We start from the raw sequence: 25404 nt of genomic DNA on the forward strand, positions 1-25404 counted from the left end.
TCTTGGTCTAAATAACCCAAAATGTGATGTCCACATATGTGGACGCCAGGTCCTAGGAGGTTATAAATGCGTTTTGGTAATAAATCTTATACTACTGAAAAGCCTGTTTATTTCCCCAGAAATAGTGCCATTTGTTGAGTATGTAGGTTGCGCCGATGAAAAACTTGCCAAATCGTGCTCACCAGGTTGGTCACACACTACTGTGCCATCCCGTTCTTTAACCAGCACTTGTTGCAAGTCAGCCAGTATGGTTATGTTGGTCACTCTGGCACGAACAGGACTCCCATGCAAATCTCACAAGTGTTCACTGGAATTGAGGTCTAGACTGCAGCCAGGCTACTACATCCTTTCCGCTCCCAAATGTCAAAAGTACCCACTCTGTAGAGGTGAGGATTGTCGTCTTGAGGCTAGAATTTGGTCAGTCTTTGGAGATATGGGACTACCACTGGTTGACGAATCTCATCTTGATATTTCTCTGCACTGAAATGACCTCCAGTGATGACAAGCACTGCTTTTTCCAGTGAGGGAGATGCTGCACCACGCTATCACACTGCCTCCAACAGCAATCAGCACAGTGTTCTCATAGCGTTGTCGAAATCTTTTCCATACTTTGATCCTAAGATCCAACTGGTGTAGGCAGAATTTGGACTCATTGCTGAAAACTACGTCCCTCCACGTTTTGATTCTAGTGCACATGTTGCAGATACCAGTGCAAACAGGGCTGATAACTAAGTGCAGGCATGGTATGCCATGAGACTAGCTGTGTGCAATCCCTTCCAGATTGTCTGTGTTGGGAGCCATTGACCAAGTTGTCCTGCAAACCTTGATTGCAGAGGTGTAGATTACTGTCTACAGTTCCTGGCAGGGTGAGAAAATTGTCTTCTTGTGATGTTTTCTTCTTTGCAGCCAGTCTCTGACCTCCCCCACTATATGGAACTTGGCCTTCAAATTGGAGATGGTACTGGGGCTCACTCAAAATATTGATGTAGCTTAGTTATGCGGAAAACTAGGTTGCCCTAAAGCTCTATCCAGATCAGTCAAATGTGGTATGCTTGGAGCAGACACCAGAAGACCGTTCCAGCTATAAAAATGCTTTCCCACACTATAAGATTTTTTACCAAGAAGAACTGTTACAACAAAGGGATAATCAACCAAACACAAATTTCCTTACTTGTTTAATGTTTGTTTTAACTTTACAGTAAATGTACAACAACAAATATGAGCTTTGTTATTCTGTTTGGGATTCATTTCCATCAGTCCCCGGTTCCTGATCGGTCTCTGCGTTTTCATTCATCATCTGTGAATATTTACTCTTGAAAAACCCAGCCTAGGAGTGCAAGGGGAAAAAATGAAAGTGCAGAGATCATGCATTAGACTTACATTCAAAATTAAAGCAAATAACTACATGAGTAAATATAAACTCTTGAACTTTGTTAAAAAAAATTAGACATATTCTCTAAAAAACTTTCACAGCTGTGTGGTGAGTTGAAAAAGTGTAAGAAGAGTCTTTCACCTTATACAGACCAGCAGTGAGTAAAGCCAGAAAAGCCAACCCTCCCAGGGATCCTCCTATAATCTCTTTGGTGAAATTTGTCTGAGGATATACTTCTACCTCGACTATAATCTGAGAGATAAGGTAACAGAATGTGGATGATATTCAAGCGCTTGTCTAACTCAAACAACAGAAAGTAATGCTAAATCACCTTGCGAACAGGAGGATTGTTGTTAGACACTGTTGAAAAGTAGATGTATTGGCTTTGGTCATAATCCACAGTGGCTGTACTGGTCAGGAAGAATTTGGCAGATTGAAGTCCAATCTTAGAAAACATGAAATGAGTTAAGCCTAAATTAGGTATTGTTTGATTTAACTGTAAAATGGTTATATCTGAAGATTTAACCAAGGTATTCATACATACTCAGGACAAGTTCTAAAAACAAATATTAATGAAACAATTTTAAAAAACTATTCTTTAATTACCTGCTCTATCCATCCTGAACTGAGATTGCCAGAGATTTCGTATGTCCTACTCTGCAGTCTTCCCATGAATGTGTTGCACTTGAACACTCTGCACATGGCTACAGAGCAGTCCTGTGGGTGATTTAAAGAAGACAGAATGAAACCAATCTGTGATTCAGTACAATGTTATGTTTTGAATCTGTACCATGGTTCAGTTTTAACAGGTAGGTAGCAAAAGTACGGATACTTACCACCACTTTATCCTTTTGTATCTTTGGAACAAAATCTTTGACACTTGGTTCTTCATCATTTTCTGTCTGACAGTCTACAATCTGAAATACATTTAAAATAATGTCAGGGTGATTGGTCCTATTTTTACCTCATTTACCCATCACGCAGCTAAATCTGACCCATTTTTAGGTCTTCTGACACATATATTACCTGTAGGCTGCTCAATACCCAAATCTCTTTTTCACCAAGCTTCACTGGAACCTTGATCACCACAGTGAAATTAAACGCTCTGATATCATTTGTAACCTAAAACACGGGGAGTAAAGAAAAAGCAGTCAAACACTATCATGGTTAGGTCTAATTCACACAGTCATATTTATTATATTTTATTACATTTTACCTTGATTAATTGTTGGACTGGTATCTGCAAATTATTCATCCCAAAAGTGAAATTGCTGTAACTGAAGGAGCTAAACAGATATATTTTAAACATTAAATACCTACTGTGTAAAAAATTTTTGTTACTTTGAAAATTATTTATTTTATAAAGAACAGAACAACACATACTTTTTAAATGTCATGAAAATGCTGTATTTCACATCAATCCATTTCTTTTTGTAGATTTCACTTGTTGTAGCGTTCTCCTGATTTCCACTGAAAGAAAGAAGTGAAATGATTTGTACTGTGTCTGTGGGGTTATTGCTTAAATGAGAAGGACCTCTACTAAATGAACAGTACCTGGTGGCATTAGCAGTGATAAAGATCTTCCTCTCTAGTTGAGTGTTTGTTTCGATACCATATGAGACAATGAAGAAAGCCTTGATTGAATTGAAGAAGAGAGATCAGAGTGATTGCTCATTTTGTTAAACTGTGTAGAAAGTGAACAGACAAAATCATACCACAATAACAAACCTTAGTTTTGCTCTTGAAAATTGGCTTGTCAATAGTACAGTCTGTCCTTCCACGGGATAAACCATCTTCACTGTCCAAGGAATTGCACTCAATTCTTCCCTTTATTAGAAAATAAAATGACTGCCGGATGCATTGGGAGAGCAGCAAATCAATGATTAACTGACACAGACTCAATCCTGACGCATTACCTGCTGAATGGTCAACTTCCTGTAGGAGAGTCCAGCTGGGTATGTGAGAATAACACGGCTGTTGTAGGAGTTTTCCCCTCTGTTCTCCACTGAGACTGTGACATTCAAAAGCTCATCAATGCCCACTTTAACCTCTAAGGATCTGACAGAGGACAAGAATAAAGGAAGAAGAAAACAAGACTGCACTGTGATGCTGAACTTGTAGGAGGCTAAATATAGTATAGCTCTGTGTTGAATACTAACATATTAATATTTAAATCCAAATCCAATTTATTTATATAGCACATTTAAAAACAAAAGGTTTGCCCAACGTGCTGTACAAAAACACAGTGTAAAACACAAGATAAAACCACTGACACTTACATAAAACATAATAAAACACATAAACTATCAATGTCAACACAACACACACAAATATCAACTCACGCCAGTCTGAACGCTATCGAAAAAAGGTGTGTTTTCAAAAGCGCTTTAAAAACAGGAAACCAAGATGCCTGTCTAATATTTAAAGGCAGCGTATTCCAAAGTTTTGGGGCCATAATTGAAAAGGCTTGCTCTCCTCTGCATTTGAGCTTTGATTTTGGGACAACCAACAGCAGCTGGTCAGCTGATCTGAGGGCCCGTGAAAGAATATAAGGCTGAAGTAACTCGGAAAGGTATGGGGGAGCAAGACCATTAAGGCATTTATAAACCAGTGTTAGGACTTTGAAATTAATTCTCTGAAGACGAGTGAGAGACCCTTGGCTGACTCCAACATAAAGTGCATTGCAATAGTCAAGCCGTGTTGAAATAAAGGCATGTATTACCTTCTCCATGTCACGTCTTGACAAAACTGGCTTCAGCTTTGCTATTTGCCTCAGGTGGAAAAAGCTTTTTTGCAACACCGAATTAATATGTTTGTTCAATTTAAAAAATGAGTCCATAATGACTCCCAAGTTTGTCACATGCTGCTTGATATAAGACCCTAGCCAACCATAATTTACAAGCGGGTTGCATGAAATATTATTAGGTCTAAATACAATCACCTCCGTTTTACTCTCATTGAAACTCAAAGTTCAGAGCCATCCAAGCTTTGACATCTTCAATGCAGTTTAAAAGGATTTGGATGGAGCCTGGGTCATTTGGTGCTAAAGGCAAATAAATTTGGCAGTCGTCTGCGTAACAGTGAAAGGATATTTCATGTTTTCTATAAATTGACCCCAAAGGGAGCAGGTATAATGAAAAAAGAAGAGCGCCAAGGATTGAGCCCTGGGGCACCCCACAAGACAGGGGTGAAATTTTCAACTTTAACACTTTTCAACTTTTAATGGGGCCATAATGTTTAGGGTCTCAGTACAGGTTTCTTGGAACTGCAAAAGCAGCTCATCCAGACTAAGTCCTAAATTTCAGGGTCAATAAAAGCATTTTTTTTCTATAAAAGTTGAGGAGAAGAGCGCAGCAGTGGAAGAATTAAAGATTCGGCAGCGCCTGGGTGGAGCGCGAGCTTTAAACTCATGCACAAGAGAAATGTCAAATAAAACAGGTTTGTGATCAGAAAACACAGAATCCCCAATTTCCAAATTATAAACAGATAAACCACACGATAACACCAGGTCAAGAGTGTGCCCCTGCTGGTGTGTAGGGCCTTGTACAGACTGTACAAAGTTAAAAGACTGAATAAGATTTAAAAACTCCTGAGCAAGCAGACCATCAGAGCAACAGACATGAATATTAAAATCACCAACTATTAAAATCTGATCATATTTAGGCACAATGTCAGCCAAGAAACATGAAAAGTCATTTAAAAAGTCTTTGTTAAACTTCGGTGGTCGGTAGATTACCGCACACACAACCGGTTGAAGACGTCCCAGTTCAAACATCAACAGTTCAAAACTGGAGGGGGGAACCGGTACATGGAGTTGCTTGCAATTAAAGTTATTTTTAAAAACTGTCAATATTCCTCCTCCTCTACCCGATATCCTTGGAGCATTGAAAAATGAGCAGTCGGAGGGCAATAGTTCAGAAATGAAGCTAGACTCACCAATTTTCATCCATGTCTCAGTCACAAAAAGGAGATCCAAACCATTTGAAGAAAATAAATAGTTTATGACAAAGGTTTTACTTGCTATGGACCGGGCATTTATTAAAGCCATCGTCGTTGGAACTGGAGTCTGGGAAGAAGTTGTCTGTGAAGCCCAAGTTAATGACCGCAAAGTTTATTCCACGACGCCCAAGACGTGAAAAACATTGGCGAGCAGGCTCACGTCCACCCGAGCCTACGACAGGAACCAGACAAGGGGCAACATGATCCAGGAGACGCCTTGGGATGTGATGGAACAGACTATAATCCACTGGAGCAGCCGCTAGAGAAAAAGCAAGGCAGGCTTTAAGCTTCACTAGCCGACTGGCACGTTTACCGTGGCGTCTGCGACGATGCATCAGAGCAGGAGGAAGTGCTCCGCGTAGCAGGTAAGCAGGAACATCAGCCAGGGATGGTGGATACCCTGTTGTTTGTCCTTGCTGATTAGTCAGAAAATATTGAAGATCAAAAAGTTTTTGGCGTTACCATATACCAGTCGCGAGTTGATTTGGGTGGCACAAATTGTAAAAAACAAAACAAACAAAAACAAAATTGACAGAGACGGATGGCAAGCTGCACACACCGGCGCCATCATGCATCAATATTGGCAGTGAGGAAGCTCCCTATATCATTTTAATTTGCTGTCATTTGCTGGTGATCATAAAACACAAAAAATAACTGATGATGCATTATGAAAAAAGGTATTACCGTTAGGGCTGGGTATCGTCACTGATTTCTAGAATCGATTCGATTCTGATTCACAAGGTCCCGAATCGATTTGATCCACGATTCGATTCAATTCAATTTGAGTATGGGAAATTTTGCCTCAGACAGTCAGAAATATTGTAATTCAGATCAGAACATTTACATATTTTTGTATCTATAATAAGAAAGCTGAGACTCGCAAGACTTTATCAAAGGTGTAAGCATCACAGCAGATGCCTTTGTGTCAAAGTAGCTGAAGATAAAACACAGAAAAACATGAAGGTGATTTTCCTGGCCTGGGATTTTATACAAATATTCTGCAGTACATCAAAAATGAAAGAAAACCATTAATCAACATATGAACATTACCTCTGAAGTTACAGTGGTTTTATTAGAGACACTGCTGAGTGTTTTGCATTTTGCATAATTGTAAAAGTTTAAATTTGTTCAGTAGCCTGTTGAACGGCAGAAATTAGGTTTTCTTCTCGGAAGTAACTAAAAGGGAAAAAAAACAGCGGCTGACAGCGCTGTAAACAACGGTAGACTTGTGCGTAACAAGCAAGCGAATAATGCAGAAAACAGAGATTTAGATGGGAAACTGTTCTTGGAGTACAGAGAGAGAGGGGGGGAGTGAGCGAGCTGTGCATGAAGTGTGATTTTATCGTGGTGGAAGCAAAACAGCAAAAGTAAGAGTGAATTCATGACGATGTTTATGTGAAGTGTAGTTTGGATCTTCTTTCTCTGCTGGTTCAGTCAATATTGTTTGGTGAGTGATGAAACCTGCAGCTTCAGAATCAGCGCAAAAAGGGCGTAAACACAAAGCGCGGAGCCGCCGACGGATCAGAATCGGTGAGCTGTCGGCTTTCAGCCCCGACCCTGCCCGTGCAGTCAGGTGAGAAAAGCGACATCTCACTGCTTCTGATCCGTCGGCGGGTCCACGCTTTGTGTTCAGGTTTGGATCATGGAGGCCTCTGTCTAGGCAGAAATGCCCTGAGTTCTTTCTCTCAGCCAGCTCCTTTAGCTCATCCAGTGGGACATCAAAGCATTCCCAGGTCAAATAAGCGCTCTCTAGTAATCTCTAGTAATCAGAATGGATGTCTCTAGGTGTCTTAGTCAGATGCTGACCCACCTCAACTGGTTCTTTTCAGTGGAGAGGAGTAGCAGCTCTACTCTGATATCCTCTCAAATGACTCTGCAGAAGTCATTCTCTTTTAGAGAAAGCTAATTTCTGCCATATCCTTTTGGGCAATTCCCAGACCTCACAGCCATAGGTGATGGGTGGGAAATAGATTTTTTGCTACAACAGACCAGTACAGCATCCACATCACTGCAGTTGCCATGTCAATCCGCCTGTCAATATCCCTCTCCACTCTCCCATTACTTGCCCCTAACACAAAGTGAGCACACCCCCACTGTTTCAGCTGAGGCCCATGGTCTCAGACTTCTGATGTTGATTCTCATTTCATCTGCTTCACACTCAACTGCAAACCACCATAGTGTACACTGGAGGTCATCACCTGATGAGGTCATAAAAGTTGTGAACAGAATTGGTAGCAAAGGACAGTCCTAGAAGAGCTCAATGCTCACCAGGAACCGGTCTGGCATACTACTCTTATGGTTGTACAGGGACTGAATGGCCTGTAGCAGTAGCAGCCAAACCAAACCCCCATAAGATTCCCCAAGGGATGCGCATCAATGCCTTCTCCAATAGTTCTCCAAAGCATATGTAGACTGGTTGGACCCATTGGTCCCATTACACTTTCACACAACCTCACTTGGGTCAAGAGCTGGTCCGGTGTTCCATGATTATGAGAACAACAGCATTTTTTTTTTCCTGGATCCACAGTTTAACTAATAGATGAGCTCTACTTTCCACCTTCCAGGGGAAGCTGAAGAGTGTGGTCCCTTGGAGCATACCCTTCAGCATTAGTTGGTTAGTCCCCAGGAGAGGCATCTTCAACCACCCCATACAGGGACTTCAAGAAAGCTGCGTACACTGACAGTGAGATGTGTTTTCAAACCCAGTGGTGTAGGAAAGCAACCCTCTCATCTAGTTGGGAAAACCAAACCACGGTCATACAAGTATACCCAGCCTTGCTCGTTGCCTTTCACTGATTTCATGTTTCTTTAATAACTGTCAATAAACCAACTTCTCAATGATTTGAGTCATGTTTCTGTCTCTCATGGTTTGTGGGAGCATTGCGCTGGATGTTTCTGGATGGCTCTTCGGTTACACCCTTGGGCAGGGCCACCAGCATCGCACTTGAATTCCATCCACAGGCAATCACAGGAGGACTACATCAACCAGTACGGCCTGCTGCTCCGTTCAGCCACTCTCAGTGGTCCTACCTGCCTGCCCTGCACGCTGGATAACAGTCTCTGTAACTTCATCCCTCTAGATTCTCTCACAAACGTTTTCCCCCTTCGAGCTCCGCGGTCTGGCTCTGACAGTAAGCACGCAGCATCATTATCCTGCTTTGCTCTCTCTCCTCTGCTTCCCTGCAGCTAAGTAATTGTTTCCTCTTCTGTTTCAGGTTTCCCAAGGTCCCAATCACAGCTTCTCTCCGCACTCACCTCCATATTTGCTCCTGTTTCCTCAGGCCTGAGTTTAACTTTCACTTTAAGAGTTTGCTATTGTTTTCTCACAAAAGAAATAAAATGTATATAGTTCGCTGCTAAATTTGTGTTGAGTCTGCTTCTGGGTCCAGTATTCATGACCCTGTCCAAGGTTTAGAGAACCTCAATGCCTTCTTGGGGATTGGTATAATTTTGAAATAAATATTCCCTGCCATTGTTGGGTTTGTTTCTTTAATCTTAATATGTCGTGGTAATCTCTCAATCACATACTACCACCATTGTGTGTGTGTGTGTGTGTGTGTGTGTTATCATTGTTGTCTCTTTTATAAAATTATGGAGACTGTCAAACCCAAAATATCTATGTGCTTCAAACTTGAAGTTTTAAGTGTGTTTCGAGTGTACAACTTATGAAACCTAGCAAGTGACTAAAAACACAAGCAAAGCTAAACAAAGTTTTGTAATTCTGCCTCACCTGGTGAAGTTGAAATCCACTTTCAGGTTATCAACACATTTGTTGTCAGTTCCACAGTTGATCTCAAACCCTAACTGTGGAAGAGAGTGTGATGTCAAAAACATTTATATTACACATTATTCACAGAATAAATGTAAACGTTTTTCAGATGCATCTAGCAAACAATTTGTGTGTTCTACCCAATGCCGGGTGCAACATAAAGGAAAAAGTAGCCTTGTATTTTTCAGTAATGCAATAATGTGATGTGCTACAGTACTGAATTTAATTACACTTCAGTTACAATTATATTGTTACTAGTGTTGCAAAGTTTCCTTTAGTTATCTGCTGGTTGGTTGGATAAAAAGGGAAAAATCTCAAAGAAAATTGGTTTTCTTTGCCCAGCCCAGCTGCCAGAGCCCAGTCAGGTAAGAAAGGAAGTGATTAGCAGTCGAGCTTGAAGCCTCCATTTCTATCCATTAATGTTTATAAAGGAGAGTCACTGTGGCAACCATTTCAAAATCTCTTGTGTTTATATGTAAACACTAAAGGAGAGATCATATGTGTTTTCTCATTGGGATAGGGATTGCATTGGTGTGTCAGACTGTAGCCTAAGATTTATATTATTTACTTATAATTATGAGACAATGCATTTTGGGTCATTTCATGGAGTAACAAGAAAATAATGTAATGATCAGTGTAATAAACTTAGTAATTTTGTAGCATATTGGATTACTTTTAAGAAAAATAACAATTAATTTCTAATATGCAACTTTTTTTGAGTGATGACCCCAAATATGTAGCTGTGCCTGCTGTTGGTACTGGGAATAAAATTCCTAATAATATTCTGGAAAGCAGCTTGCATTTATTGCAGTGGGATTCCACTGCAGTGATGTTGATGCATGTACTTCTAGTACTTCAATTGAAATCTCCCCAGAAGGTATTCTTCAAGTGCATGCCAATAAAAAACACAATTGAGGAAAATAATTTTATAAAGACTGCCCTCAGATATCTGGTTAATAAAGTACCTATAAAGGTTACTTACAGGATGAATGGTTGCTGTTTGAGCCTGCTGGGCAAGGCTTGGTCTGAGATTTGTGTTTGAGGGCAAACCATCAAACTTGAATTTGAGCTCATTGGAAAGTGAATTGAGAGCATCTTCTGGACAGGCCTGCAAGAAGAGATGAGTGCTGAGTTTAGATTCAGTGTTGGATGACTCTTAAAAACAAAATTTCTGATGTTTATTATTTGGTTTTACCTCAACAAGGAACTTCACAGTTGAGCAATTTTTTCTTATTAAGTCCACAGTAAGTGATCCTGACTGCTCTCGTTTCCCACCAACATATGCCCGGTTGCTTGGAGGTTTGCGAGTGGCATCCAGTGTTAAAGTGTAATTAATCCTTGCTTGGGCTGGAATAAATCAGTGTTTAATTTCAATGCTGCAATTTACATACATTTAGAAAACATTAAATTGATGGGCAGTGGCTTTGTAGTTCAGAAAAACCCAGAATGATGAACCTGTGTTGACTGTAGACACTCTGCTCATGGTAAAGCAAATTTCAGCTGTGTTCTCCAGTGGTTTTGAGCAGTCTACATTCTGAGTAGGGATTTGGATTGGGCTGAATGACACCTCAACTTCAACCATTACTATGGGTCTTGATCTAGAAAGTAGGAAAACACGTGTGAACAAGATTTGACTTTTTGTTCTGACCTGAATTAGTAACAAGACTTCACTCTAATCTTTCCTTTGCCCTAACATTTCATATGAACAACTACAGCTCAAACATTTTGAGACATTTAACACCTAATAGTCCTGAAATCTTTTAAATGATAGATGATGATTTATGGAATAATGAATTATAAATCAGGAATGCTTTTTAATGTAATATTTATGTAGGTGTACATCAACATAGACCTATTTCCCATCACCATCCCTCTTGTGTGCCAGTGGTGTAACTTCATAGTATTAATGGGTGGAGTAAATGATACCTATTTGATCATGTCAGCAGTGCTGAAACACATGGTATTGTATGAAAACATTTTTGATATTGCATGCATTTCCATTTCTGTATGAACAAAGTTACCGTTTCACACATTTATTGCTTTTTTTAAATCAGCAGAGCATTTTTCATCATGTGGTAAAATAATTTGAAAAAAATGTCTAATCCTTTTTACTCCATAAACTTTTTGCCATGATCCTGTGTTTATGTATTTGGACATTTTGATTCTATCTTATTTAATATTCTACAGTTCAGTTTACGTTCCTGGTTTTGGCTGTTTTAGTTTTGTTTCTGCTTTGTGTAATATTTGTATTTTGTGGTCTTAGTTTTGTCGTCTAGTCTTTAGGTACCTCTTACCATGTTTGTTTATCTTTTGTCCCTGTGTTTTATGTTCCCTCCTGTTACCCTGGTCTGTTGTGTCCCCTTGCCAGGTTACTCCCAATCCTAATTTCAAGTTCATGCATCTTAGTCTGTTTCTCAGTGTTGTTACTTCCCCTTTTATTTTGACAGTCTCTTGTCCTGTATACTTCTCATGTGCTGGTAGTGTGTAAGTAGTTTCAGCTGTTCTTCCATCTGTTGCGCATCCTCTCATAAACGCATGTATTTAAGTCCTCAGTCTCCCTTCGATCTTTGTCATCTCATCTCCATCTGCTGTGTCTGCTCTTTTCTTTTCTTTTGTTCCATGTTCACTCCTAGTCGTTAATTCCAAGTTTCTTAGTCCTAGCTTATCCTTAGCCTATCTTTTGCTTGTTTCTAATACTTCTAGACAACAGTTTTACCCTCAATCTGTATTTCTTAAAAAATCATAAATCCCTTATAATGAATGACTCATTCATTTATAATAAATTTATTGATATATAACCAATGTGCAGTTCTTATTATGGTGACCTTTCAAATTTGCCTAAGATTTGTTAAGATTGCAAATTAACAACAATGGTGGAATTACCACAGATAACTATAATGCATGACTGGACTATCTGGACTGTGACTTACCTCAGTAAAACAACTTTACCCTTTGAACCCACCGCTAAGTCAGGCAGTTCATCACCGCTCTGGTCAAAAGACGACTGACTGATTGACAGGCCAAAGAACTTCAGTCCTGACTGGACCTCAGAGCCAGTAATTCTCTGTGTACATGAAAACATTTTAATTAGTTAAGCTGCAAATTGTATATTGATAAATACGTTTAGTCATCTTTGTGAATTCCTCGATGTTGTGTACCTGTGAGTAAGTAGGACTGATTCTTCCTCCTCCTTCACTGTGGAATATGTAGATGCTGCCTTCACCATTATTCTCCAAAGGTGCTCCAACTGACAAATCCATGAATCCATCTGAGTTTAGATCAGGCAGCACAGCAAGAGAAGAGCCGAACCTTCCTTTGACAGCTGCATGTCCTCTTAGTACTAATGGATCATCAAAATTACACTCCACAAACTAAAAGCAGGAGAGTGAATATTATATGATCATTAGGGAAGTTGACAAATAAACTAATTCATCTAATTGAAGTGGATAAAACTTTTATTTACCAAAACAGTTAGTCTGCAAACATAAACTCTTCCCTCTCTATCAGACTCCGTGTACATTGGGGCTGATATAAAGATTAGATCAGTGATGTCATCATTATTAATGTCCATGGCACACACCTCTGCCCCGAAATATTCACCAGTCTGATACTGTGTAAGAAACACATTATTGATGAAAATAATCGCATAAAGCCAAATGAAAACAATTTGTATTTAAGAAAGTATTTACTACCAGTTTATAATCCCATTCAGTTTTGTCTTCTTGTAAATACATACCTGTGATGCCAACGGCTCAATCTTTTGATTTTCAAAGCTTTCTCTGTTAACAGCGACCACAGCTCCTCTGTGTTTATATCTTGGAGCACCAACAATTGTCAGGGAACCACTCTGGGTTTTAGCAGCTGCCATGGAGTAACCTAGAATTTAGGTAGGCAAAAAGAGAAGATAGATATAAAATCTTATATACGTATTTGTGTGAAAGAATTACAGCAGAGCTGTGTATATACATGATTACATGTGTATGAGTTAGATTGTTAAAGCTGTAATATTCTTACCAAGATAACTGTCAGGCTCCAAAGACACATCCTCATATGTTTTCAGCTTCTCCCCTCCAGTTGTGTATTGCACGTAGCCTCCCTTCCACTGGTTTGCACCAACAATAGACATTTGAATTCCCTACAATGTAGACAGAAAATACATTTTATATACAATTTATTTTACCTTTAAAATCTGGACTCTTGTTTTTATAAAAAAGTGTGTGAATCTCTCTTTCTATGACTAGACTGTCTGGTGAGTTTCAGGTAGTTTTAATTACCTCGGGCACAATAACTGCACTGAATCCCTCTTGAGACATTTCCATTTTCAGTGAGTCTCCACCGGTTTGAGATCCTGTAAAAATATAAAATATATAAAGGTTTATTGATAGACACAACACAACACGTTACACCAGTAATTTACTGTAATGATATCTGTTTATTATAAAGGTGCCTCAATAGTTATTTTTCATTTCACTAATACTTCGTGAAATCGACCTTCAGCCTCAAGCAATGATACAATAATGCAATGTAACATTTACAGAAATTTTATCAAAGCTTGCTAAATGTTAAATACATGATTTACCTTCAATGGAAAAAATTTTGTCCTGCAAACTCTGCCGGATTATTTCAAGTGCGTTGAAGTTCTGCACTTGAAACACATGATTGTCTGAGGGAGACGATGCAATGGTGCGTAGTTCTTTTTTTGCTTCAGGCTGAATAAATGCATTCCCCACCTAGGGTTGTTTAAAACATGTGTTTACATTTTCATGCAAAATTATTTACTGATTTTATTAAAACTTTAATACAGTTTAATACAAAGATTAATACAGTCCATGTTTCCATTATTAATTTAGCTTTTTATTTATTGAAATTTGAGCATGGTACTGTAATTAGATACCACTCCTGCATATTCAATGATCAGCTGGAAATGCTGGGAGTGTAAATGCAGCTCCTCGTCCAGTTCAATTCAATTTAATTTTATTTATACAGCGCCAAATCATAACAGCCATCGCCTCAAGGCGCTTTATATTGTAAGGAAGACCCTACAATAATACATACAGAGAAAAAACCAACAACCATATGACCCCCGATGAGCAAGCACTTTGGGAAGGAAAAACTCCCTTTTAACAGGAAGAAATCTCCAGCAGAACCAGGATCAGGAAGGGACAGCTGTCTGCCATGCAGATGCAGAGATGTCTATTAACACATAGTGAGTGAGAAAGGTGACTGAAAAAGAAATAATCAATGCATCATGGGAATCCCCAGCAGCCTACATCTATAGCAGCATAACGAAGGGAGGATCCAGGGTCACCTGGTCCAGCCCTAACTATATGCTTTACCAAAGAGGAAAGTTTTAAGCCTAATCTTCAAAGTAGAGATAGTGTCTGTCTCCCGAATCCAAACTGGAAGCTGGTTCCACAGAAGAGGGGCCTAAAAACTGAAGGCTCTCCCTCCCATTCTACTTCTCCCAATCTAGGAAGAACAAGTAGGCCTGCAGTGCGAGAGCAAAGTTCTCCAATGGGGTGATATGGTACTATAAGGTCATTAAGATAAGATGGAGCCTGATTATTTAAGACCTTGTTTGTGAGGAGCAGAATTTTGAATTCAATCCTGGATTTTACAGGAAGCCAGTGAAGAAACCCAATAGAGGAGAAATTAACATTAACAATAGTGTAAAAACAGTGTAATGGTATGGCCCAGATTTCCATGGTTTCTGTGTAGGTGGCTCATTACTTTGCTCCATATACTGTAGGATCATGTGACTGTAGTCTAATAAATAACCAAAACACATTATTAGTATAAATTTTAAACATTATGCAGGTTTAAATAATGGAAGTACTTACCCCAATCGCAAATCGAATAATGTTTTGATTCCCTGCTAGCTGTGCTGCATTTCCCAGGTCATACCGGTCATTAGATTGTCCATCAGTAATTACTATCAAGACTTTCTTCACATCTGGTCTGGAACCTCTTTGTGGTGTGAAAACATTGTTTCTGTCAAATTAAAAATAAACAAATCTAATTTCAACATAAAACATGTTTTTGCAGTGCACGTTTTGATCATAGAGTAAATTGCATGAATGATTATTATTTTGGCATGCATCCATCTGTTTTGTATTATTGCTCATGGACATTTTAGTATTTTTGCAATTCTTGCATCACTCAATACAGTTTTTAGTATGGTCAGTCTCAAAAAGAAATTATCTGCACAGGAAGTCTGCCCAGATGATTTAACTGTAGTGCTTCAGTAATATCATTGCAACCCTTACACAACATGTCTGATGGCTCTAGCTGTATGAGTTGATCCCCCCAGCTGTGTGATTCCATTGATGTCAGTCTTTAGTGATCCAGATGAGGAAAATTTCTTGAAATAAAAATGAACCCGAGGTAACGAGGAAAACTGGGAAACAGAAAACTGAAGAAAGGGAGAAACAATATTCAAAAAATATAAAATAGCCCTGTTTTATGGAGATAAATGATAAGCAGGTGAAACTATTTGTGTCTGTAATACGATATGACTGACAGGTAAGTACAGTGTCTTACCTGTGCATCAACTGACAGAAATGACTGGATTAAATCTTCCACAAACTTCGTCATTGTTTGAAAATCAGAGATAGATACGCTGCCTGAACCATCCAACAGAAAAGCAATGTCTACTTGTGTCGGGCACACTATCAAAGAGATGAATTGAAATTGATTATTTTAGGTGAATTTTAACATTTTAGCAAATCGACTATGAATACCCACATATTTAGACAATTAGTCTTTTAGAAGAAGAAAGAAAAGAAGAAATTAAGATTAAGAGATTAAATTAGTTTAAATGAGTCTTAAAAATGCTTATAGAAGCCTAATTTTGTTATTAAGCTAATTTAGTTATTTGTAGCCTTGATTTTTGCATTCAGTTCTAATTACTTTAATTTTCTTCCTGTATTACAGTCATAGAAACAGCATTGTGTTCAAACTTACAACACAAAAAGAAAGACCCTCTGCACTGTATGTTCTTGTTAGGGTTGGAATTTGTGTTAGTGTGAGCGACAGTAGCCTCATGTTTACGTTGTTCTTATGTAACAGGAATACACCGTAATGTAACACACAGCAACACAAATTATTTTCTCCAGGAAAACCATAATACATTACTTATTTGCATACGGAGCTTTAAAGAAGTCATAAGTAGCTTTAGAGGGAAGTAAACTTCTCGGTCTCCTTCTGATTTCTTTCTGTCTGTAGTAGTCTTCTTGCATTTTGTCATGCATTGCATAACCCAAAAACCAGGCTTAGTTTCATTTTTGTAATGAATTTGAAATCAAACGGGCGGGGGCGGGGGCGGGGTTGTATTTGTTTTTCAAATAACACTTTCATTTTACATGCAGATATGGTTATTTCATTCTGATTTTTTGAAGGGACCTTCTCAAAAAAATTCTGATCATTAGAATTAAATACATTTTTATGCTGTAGATTTAATCTTGGCTAGCTCAAATTTTACCAGCATTTATTTCAGTGTTGATAGATTCAGGGCAAATCAGTCCAGAAAGGCTCTTTGGATAAAACTACAATACAATTAATCCAAACAGACAATCTGAAATAAGGCTTAGAGGGGAAAACTGTAGACAAACAAAAAAATAATCAACAAATCATACAACTTATACATTCATCCATGAGTGATCACATCCCACACAAACGTAACTTTCTATTTACTGTTTCTGATTAACCCTTAATTGCTGGAATATATAAGGGAAGTCTTGAGACAGTTTCAGTTGATTTGAGATTATACAAGCACAAATATAAATGATTGTAAGACTATGTTCAAGTAAAAATGCAAGAGATTTTTATTAAGGAGGCACCGGGACTCTAATTATTAAGGGCACGTTTTCACAAACTCCATTTATTGTTACCGTCTGGAGAAGAAGGTACAGGTAGTCCAAATCTATTGGATCGGTCCATGTGAAAGCACACACCGTTGTACATGGTGATACTTTTGCAGTCCCTTGGAATGGTTGGACCACACACCTGAGAGGAGACAAAGTCAAGTTCCCATAAAGTCCCATAAACATCGGTTCATTCCTTATAAAATCAACCAAAACTGAAAAAAAAGTCTCCCACGACCCAGCAGAATATGTAGATTTTAAAAAATAACTTCAGTCTATTTAAAGCCATTCAAATGTGTCCCTTAATGCTATTACCAAAGTATATGGGGTGTGTAAAAAATTCTTTGTGCATATATGTTTTTAAATAACATTTTTCCTCAAACCTTTTTAAGTTTTCGGGCTTATAAACACATTTAGTTTTTAATGCAGCTTAAATATGTAAAACTTGAATTAAAAAGAAACACATATTCAAATTAAAGAGACAAAATTTTGCATTGACTTCTACTTCATTGAATATGCTGAAGTTATTGTAAACCCTGATTCTGTGAAGGACAGATGGGAGGCAAACTGGTTTTTCATGGGATGACCTTCATGCAACAATAACAAGGCATATAAGGACAGAGGATGTTGCTCCTCAGTGCTTTTAACAAAGTTCTCATAGTGTCTGCAGTTCAGTAACTCACCACAGTGTGTTGGTTCGTGGGATCACTTTTCATTGTCAGACCAAGAGACATGTTTACTGCAAAATCTGGTGCTGTATTGAAAGTGTATTGAAAATTTAAATACTAATAAAAGGCAATTGAAAGGAAGAAAACAAGACTTAAATCGATGACTGCAAAAAACCATGACTGAAACACTTCCCCATTTGATATGACAAGTGTTAGACATCGAAACTTCTCTCCACTGTAAACCAGGATGTAAAGCAGGCAGCTACCAATGCAAATAGGATTCAGTTTCACTATTGCTTCATTTTAAAGTTTTAAATAATTACAAAAGAAACATTTTAACAACAACATTATTAATAACATTGACTTCTTTGCTTATTTTACTTCATCAAGTCTCAATGTTACTTACTAAGATATTTACTTATTGTGATTTGAGTTAAACAAGTTTCTGTGCTAGCGAATTTCTTTGATGTCAACATGGTTACTGTCAGAGTTTCATCACATTTGGTTACCTACCTTCAATTTGGATATTTTGGCAGTTTGGGGAAGACATGGTGCAGCTATATACTTTCCCTCTTCCATTTTGTGAATACTGTTCAAGGGGAGCACTGACGAGCAAACTGAGGAAATAAATTCAGACAGTGATGAAGTCTAAAGTGCAAACTGTGGTTAAATAAACCCCATATGTTTCCTGTTAAGAAGTATTATATCCTTGTTTGCCTATTACTGTGGGCCTTAACAGAAATGATTGTTAAACCTGCAGTTATAGATCGACATCCAACATAACAATGTATATTGTGACTTACTCTGATTGTCTTTGAACCACCTGGTACCCAAAACCAGCAGCAGAGTTATTCAGGGCCTTCCAAGCCACGGGATCAATATTGAAACAAAGTGCAGCATTTAACACTGAGGATTAAAGAAGAAGGAAGAACATCTGTAGTTTTATTTAAAGTCTCTGTAAAAGATGATAACGTGGTTATATTATCTCTAATTCTAATCACATATGAGGAACTCCATACAGTCTTTGTGTTACTTTCCACCTCTTGAATCCAGTCACAGCTTTCCTTAGTTACCACTAGAGAGCACCAAAGTCAGATACTAGATTTGAACATACTGGCAGGTAATTATTCACTTGAAAAACATACTTAAGATTTTATTATGGAATTCGTTTTGTGTCTTTGATTCTTATATCTTACTCCATCTGTCAAAAGCAAAATACTGACACTTAACTTAAAGACGTTAAAGATGTCGCTGCTATACTATAGTATGAAAAACTATTAATATACTGTGTACATTTGCTTCTTTTACAGTACTAAAAATTGAACTGTGTAGAGAATTTCACTGGTGTGCATATTTCTCTTTCCTCCTGAACTGTCAGATTCATCAATACGTGCCACACCCATTCACAAGTAACAAAAAAAGTCTCTGTGGAAGTTGATACTGCGAATGTAAATGCCCAAAGAAGAAATTAAAGTCATTAGCATGTGATTGCTTTGGATACTAAAAATACTACAGAGAACCTAAATTGATCCATGCTATGACTACTGTCCAGTAAAATCTTGTATTGTTGCGATCCTACAGCTGTCCGGTTGTTTATTTTTGCCACACAAATAAAGCCTTCCTTTTATGGACATGCTAAGAGCAGTCAATACGTCACATAGTGCTAACGATTTTTTGTTTCCTGCTTCATGTCACAGTATTCAACAATGACAGTGTCATGATTTCGAAGTTTTGCGAAACCTATTTTGAAATACATTTCGTAACAGTGGTACGCCCTCCAGTTCTGCTTTTCCTTATTGTCACAAGTTTTTATATTTTTAACATCAGTTAAAGAAAAAATGTACTTCTTCACTTGTTTGCTTTTTTTCATATGTGCATTTATATTTTTCAGGTGTATTTTTACATGGATGTGAAGGTATATTAGCGCTCAATTAAAAAATAAAATAAAACAAACATTAAAAAATAAAAATAAAGAATTTAAAAAATAACCACCTGTAGCAAAGGTGAGTGCAGGGTCATGAATACTTGGATGGATGAAGTATGACGTCACAGTGGTGCAAAAAGTCCTGATTTTTGTAGCCCTGCACAAGGTAGTCAGGCAGATATGATAAATTTATTATCTATGTATCTTAAATTCAGTTTCACCATTTTTTAAATGGTTTATAATCGAGCGTTTAATTTGTTTCAGTAAAACTATTTATGAAAGACTTTTTCAATCAGTGAATTTCAACAACAAAAAAATGATGCTATTTACAGCTAGAAGCTAACTGAGCTAATCGCACATTTAATTTGTGTTAGCAGAGGCTAAAACGCAAATACAGTAACGACCATCACTAAAGTGTTTCTGGATGATATTATTTCACTACATGATTTATAGTCCTTGCTGGTTTTTAATACTACAGTTTTTTCATTAAAAATGTTGCTGTCTTGTGTGTATTTAGTAGGAACACTTATAGCTTTAATTTACTTTTCGTTTGTTCAAACGCCTGTAATGTTTTCAATATTTGCACACACTTATTATTACAGAGTGAAAAATCAGAAGGCACAAAACTTGTCTTACCTGATGAGAACAGTGTAGCATGAATTATCCAGTCCATTGTGTTAGTCCCATAAAAAATAATTCAAGCGTTTGTTTGGGGGGTTTGTTTTTTGTTGAGAACACACTGAGCAGTTGAGTGTTCTGCTGAAAGTATCACAGCAGTTGCTGAAACCAAAATGCAGAAATCATAGGGTGTGATAACAAAGGTAAGGCAACCATTTAAAGCAATTCTTTGGCAGGAGGAGTCACAATGATGACAGCACTGTCAGTAGTAGACAAAGGTGGCAAAAGTACCGACGTTCCTTGCTTAAATAGAAGTACAGATACTAGTGTTACAAATAGTCCAGACTTAAATAAAAGTGAAAAAGTACTGGCTCTGAAATGTACTCAAAGTAGAAAAGTAAAAGTAGCTCCTTGAAGAACATTTCTACCACCTCTTTTTACTGAAATATTGCTAACCGAACCTTATACTGCATTAATGTGATAGAACAGAAACTTTATTTGAGTCTAAAATTTAATTCTAATAAAGGAATTATATTTCACAATAATTTCAGTTGAGAGGGTCAGTAGATTTTCTCAGTGTCCCAGCTGTGATCAGGCTGTGACCTTTTGCTCTTTGTGGATTTACACAACTGAATTCAACAAGACGTCAGCAGATGTTTTATGAGTTGTCCTGGTTGGTTTTCATCCTCTACACTAACACCATTTATACTGTCTTTATATTATACACTATCGGCCCAAGTCTTGCCTTAATCATGTGTCGTGCATCTTGTAGCATGGGGTAACGAGAAGCGATTAACACCTCACGACCAGCTCCCGATCATCAACAGTATGGTCACAAGAAAATCAAACCTGTTTGAAATCCTGTTGCCCCTCATGAGGGTATCAATGCAACCTCTCAGACTGCGCACGCACAAACACAGAATGGAAGTGAAACAGACGGAGTAGCACGGCAGTGCAGCGTGTGATCTGGACACAAGCGATGGAGGCACAACTTGTAGAACATTGGCAAGTTCATCCGAGCCTTTTCGATGTGGCCTCACAAAATTATCACGGCCGCAACAACCGTGAAAAGAGATGGACATTGCTGCTCAATTGCAGCTGCCTGGTCAATGTTTTTCAAAGTTGATGGTGGTGGTGTGTGTGTCTGTGTGAGTGAAAGACAGAGAAGGAGAGCAAAAGACAGATTTTGTGTTATAAACTTCATATTATCACTTCATGTTATAGTGTGAGCACACAGGTCGCATCAGAGCATCGGGCTGTATAGTGTGAGACCCTGCATCATGACCAATGAACGTCTAACCCCTGCAATTCAATCGTACAGTTTGAGCAGGAGCTGAATAATACATCTGAAATAATATCATACAGTGTATGCCCAGCTTAACTCTGACCTTTCATTTGTTCCTGTTTAGGCTCAAATCGCTTTGATGTGTCAAGGCTTACAGTGACGTGAAATAATAACTCTCCTCAAATGTATCAAACCTAAAGTAACGAGCCCGCTTTGACGTAAGGAGTAGAAAGTACAGATATTTGTTTAAAAATGTCAGGAGTGAAAGTCAAAAGTTGTCAGAAAAATAAATACTCAAGTAGAAATACCTGTAAATTCTACTCAAGTACAGAAATGAATTATCTGTACTTCATTATTTCCCACCTCTAGTAGTAGATAATATGCTGCATGTTTTAAAAGGTGATTAATTTAATACTGTCTAGGTTTCAAAATTTTCTTAATACTCAAGATTTTGGAAAATTGTAATTTCATTCTTTAGGATGATATTCCAGGCTCTGATGCTTTAAGAATAAAGATATATAATACAAGACTTGTCACTGGATCTGTGTTTTGTAATACAAGTTGAGAAAGAGCACAGAGGTTGAAGAGGCCACTACCCTCTTACACATCTAGACCGTTCTTCCTTCTTTTTTCTAGTCTTGTAAGATGTATCAGTCTAACCTGGCTGCTAAGACTTGTGATGGCCAGGTCAAATATTTTTAGCATATTATTTCTCAATTGTAAGATTGCAATTGCTGAACCACACCTTTCTTTGAGTACAGCTAGTTTGATATTCTAGCAAACATTTTTTTTTAAATACATGTGCATAAAATGTTTTGATATTAGGTTAAAATGTTACATTTAAGCCAAAAGAAGCACAATCTCATTTTTGACATTTATTTTGTTACTGACACAGATGGTGTGGATATTTAAAGCTGTCCTTGTTTTTCCTTAAACCCAGCAGCTATATAATATCTCCACGTGAAAACCCACTCCAGACTTTAGAGGGCATTTGAACAATAATAAGTTTGTTTATCAACTGAAAAATATTGGCAAATTCGTTGAAGATGCATCAGTTTAACCTGGCTGCTAAGACTTGTGATGCCCAGGTCAAATGTGCAGGTCAAATATTTTTAGCATATTATTTCTCAATGTAAGATTGCAATTGCTGAACCACACCTTTCTTTGAGTACAGCTAGTTTGATATTCTAGCAAACATTTCTTTTTTAAAAAATACATGTGCATGATATTTTTTGATATTAGGTTAAAATGTTACATTTAAGCAAAAAGCAGCACAATCTCATTTTTGGCATTTATTTTGTTACTGACACAGATGGTGTGGATATTTAAAGCTGTAAAGTCTTTTACTTCTATTGTCACGGTCCTGGGCCTGTGGCCCAGGGTTTTCATTATATATTATTGTTTATTGGGTCCTGTTTTGCTTTTCTAGATTTCTTGTCCTTCTGGGTTGGGATTTCTAGCTCTTAGGTTTAGTTCTACCCTCACTTTCCTCCTGTTTCCTCTGTACTGTGTTAGCATTGTCTCTGAATCTTGCCTGCTGTTTTTCCAGCAATAAAGCTGTGCTTTTCGAGTTTGTCCCCCGTGTCCCCGTGAGTTTGCGTTTGGGTCCAATCCCTGCCTGCCACACAGCCGAAACATGACAGTAGAACGCGACCATTACACGGACCCAGAAAACCGCTCCCAGCTGCGTGAGCATCAGGATGCTGCCTTTACCCAGCTGGAGGAGGAGCTCCGCTGGAGGCCGTGGTGCACTTCTGACTACGGGCGGATTTTCCGAGGAACTCGGCTGGCTTTTGGAGGTCCCCAAAGTTGCCAAAAGCCTCCACCTGTTGCCCCGCTCGCACCCAAGCCTCGGCCGCTTCAGGTGGGAGTGCTCAGTTTTTCTTCTGATGCTCACGCGCCAGCCTCTGCATTGCTGTCCTGCACGTCAGAGGCTCAGCTGTACAGCCCGTCAGATTCCTCACCTCAGAGGAAGCGACGCTCACGCCGCCGTCACTTTTCACCTGCTGAGCAACTCTCGGTGGTGAGTCATAATGACTGCCTTTCACACATTCCACCTGAAGCCATAACTGAGAAGAACAATAAACTCACCTCTGATCCATGGGGAACTTCCCTTATGGATGATGACAATGACTGGGAAAATTATTTTCATTCAGCTCCCTGGGAGGGGGGATTAATTAAGGACAAGTCAAACACTTCAAACCCTACTCTACTAAAACAAAGACTGTAAAGCGTGGTGGAAAAAGTGCAAAATTCATTTTTGATAAGTCTGTTTTTGCTGACCCGGTACATTTAAACCCTGAGCCTGCCCATTCTAAGACTGTTTTTTCTGAGCCCGCTCCTTTGCCTACTTGTGTTCCTGCTCCCAGGGAAGCTCAGGCCCAGCGTACCCCTGCACCCGTATCAGTTCCTCGGGTGTGGGAGGCTGGGGCCCAGTCGGTCCCTGCTCTGGTTTCCAGGCCGGCTGAGGCTCTGTCAGTTTCTGCACCCGTACCTATTCCTCGGGTGGGAGCGGCTAGTGTCCGGCAGGTGCCTGCACCCGTTCTTGTTTCTGCTGAAGGCTCAGGCAAGCCCGCCCAGCAGTCCTCCCTGTGTTCCAGAGGCTCAGGAGAATTAAGTCCACAACCATCATCACCACCATCCCTACTGCATGCATTTCAGTCTATAGCTCAGTCATTGGCTGTATCCCAATTCAAGGTCTGCAGCCTTAAAGTACGCAGCCTTAACGGTCCACAAGGGCTGTTTGTTTCTACATGAGCTTTGATCATTCTCTGTAAGATTAAGGTCAGTTATTGAACGGCGTATATTTTAAAGTAAAGGCTTTAAAACCAAGTTAGTACAAACGTCACTATCGTCACATAACTTTGCCGACATGTGGCCAACAGTAATGTTTTAATGATCTTTGTTATTAAACATTTGCACATAAGTGACATAATATTCAGTACTTACTTAAAGTTTACTCTTCGGGCGCCCCTAATCCGCTGTTTTTTCCGGCAAAATTATCCACACCCACCGCCGCGCTATGCATTCTGGGATATGTTGGGCCACGAAGTCTACACCGCCACATCCTTAAAATTCAGGGAAATGAAGGACGCATTTGAGGGCCGCATTTCGAGCAGCCTTCGAATTGGGACAGCCTTCGTCGCGTCGCTGTGACGTAATCGGCTTTAAAATGCGGCCTTTAAGGCTGCAGACCCTGAATTGAGATACAGCCATTAGCTCTGTTGGCAGCCCAATCCATAGTTCAATTTCCTGTGTTACTGTTAGCTCACCCCTTAGCCCACTGTGCAGCTCAGCCATCTCCCCAGTGTTCAACTCAGTCATTTGTTCCACCACCTGCTCAGCCTTCTGTTCAGCCAATGGTCTCTGGCCCTACTGGTCATGCCACGTCAGCTGGGGGGCCCGAGGAGCCCGTCCAGCCACCACCTGGGGCTGCCACGCCGTGGCCTGCAGCGCCTACGCCGTCACCTGGTCCAGCTTCAACTTCTGCATCAGCCTCAGCTTCTGCATCAGCCTCGCCTGGTCCTGCGGCTGCCACGCCGCCGCCCAAGCCACATTCTGCACCTCGGAATCGCCGGCCTATTTCCAGGCCACCAGCTGGACGTTATCGCCGTCGAGGTCGGCCTCCAGAAGTGTTTCCCTGTTGCCGCCCGCACGGTCGGCCCCCACAACTTTTTCCTCATTGCCGCCCGCACGGTCGGCCCCCTGAGTTATTGGTGAACTGTACGCCAGTGGGGTTTTTTTGTTTTTTTTGTTCCATTGAATTTATCCCCCGTGTCCCCGTGAGTTTGCGCTTGGGTCCAATCCCTGCCTGCCACACAGCCGAAACATGATATATAACATCTATAGCATTGTTTTGTAAAATGATGGTCCTTTTGCCAATACATAAATTATGCAAGAATATGCT

At 39.2% G+C, this 25404-nt stretch overlaps 2 protein-coding genes across 2 annotated transcripts; one reads left to right on the plus strand and one right to left on the minus strand.

Moving 5' to 3' along the window:
• Nucleotides 1–1172: 1172 nt before the first annotated feature.
• On the minus strand, nucleotides 1173–20353 carry LOC102790998 (integrin alpha-M-like). The gene is made up of 30 exons (XM_006805760.3): nucleotides 20231–20353; nucleotides 18474–18576; nucleotides 18184–18287; nucleotides 17686–17756; nucleotides 17030–17144; nucleotides 15681–15808; nucleotides 15407–15552; nucleotides 14981–15131; nucleotides 13720–13870; nucleotides 13415–13488; nucleotides 13155–13275; nucleotides 12877–13016; nucleotides 12604–12750; nucleotides 12299–12511; nucleotides 12071–12204; nucleotides 10596–10738; nucleotides 10336–10487; nucleotides 10123–10248; nucleotides 9102–9175; nucleotides 3289–3430; nucleotides 3101–3199; nucleotides 2927–3006; nucleotides 2756–2842; nucleotides 2589–2658; nucleotides 2399–2494; nucleotides 2209–2289; nucleotides 1979–2089; nucleotides 1704–1817; nucleotides 1514–1624; nucleotides 1173–1327 (listed from the first exon to the last, which is right to left on the minus strand). The coding sequence occupies exons 1-30, from the start codon at nucleotides 20265–20267 to the stop codon at nucleotides 1229–1231; spliced, it is 3420 nt and encodes a 1139-aa protein (XP_006805823.3). The 5' UTR covers nucleotides 20268–20353; the 3' UTR covers nucleotides 1173–1228.
• Nucleotides 20354–23133: 2780 nt separating this feature from the next.
• Nucleotides 23134–25330, plus strand: LOC148101756 (uncharacterized). The gene is made up of 4 exons (XM_087845183.1): nucleotides 23134–23684; nucleotides 23744–24057; nucleotides 24100–24179; nucleotides 24710–25330. Exons 1-4 carry the CDS (start codon nucleotides 23134–23136, stop codon nucleotides 25328–25330), a joined length of 1566 nt encoding a protein of 521 aa, XP_087701309.1.
• The last annotated feature ends 74 nt before the right edge of the window (nucleotides 25331–25404 follow it).

This window comes from Neolamprologus brichardi, chromosome 8, assembly GCF_056152115.1.
Source record: "Neolamprologus brichardi isolate AB-2024 chromosome 8, ASM5615211v1, whole genome shotgun sequence".
Classification (NCBI taxonomy): Eukaryota; Metazoa; Chordata; class Actinopteri; order Cichliformes; family Cichlidae; genus Neolamprologus; species Neolamprologus brichardi.

Excerpts from the sequence above, each read along its gene's own strand:
- LOC102790998 (XM_006805760.3), bottom strand. The coding sequence starts at position 20,267 with ATGGACTGGATAATTCATGCTACACTGTTCTCATCAG. Across the intron at positions 12,512-12,603 it reads TTTGCAGACTAACTGTTTTG|TTTGTGGAGTGTAATTTTGA; the intron begins GTAAATAAAAGT and ends TCCTGCTTTTAG. Across the intron at positions 2,843-2,926 it reads ATCACTGCTAATGCCACCAG|TGGAAATCAGGAGAACGCTA; the intron begins GTACTGTTCATT and ends TCTTTCTTTCAG.
- LOC148101756 (XM_087845183.1), top strand. The coding sequence starts at position 23,134 with ATGACAGTAGAACGCGACCATTACACGGACCCAGAAAACCGCTCCCAG. Across the intron at positions 23,685-23,743 it reads GGGGGATTAATTAAGGACAA|TGCAAAATTCATTTTTGATA; the intron begins GTCAAACACTTC and ends TGGTGGAAAAAG. Across the intron at positions 24,180-24,709 it reads CTATAGCTCAGTCATTGGCT|CCATTAGCTCTGTTGGCAGC; the intron begins GTATCCCAATTC and ends ATTGAGATACAG.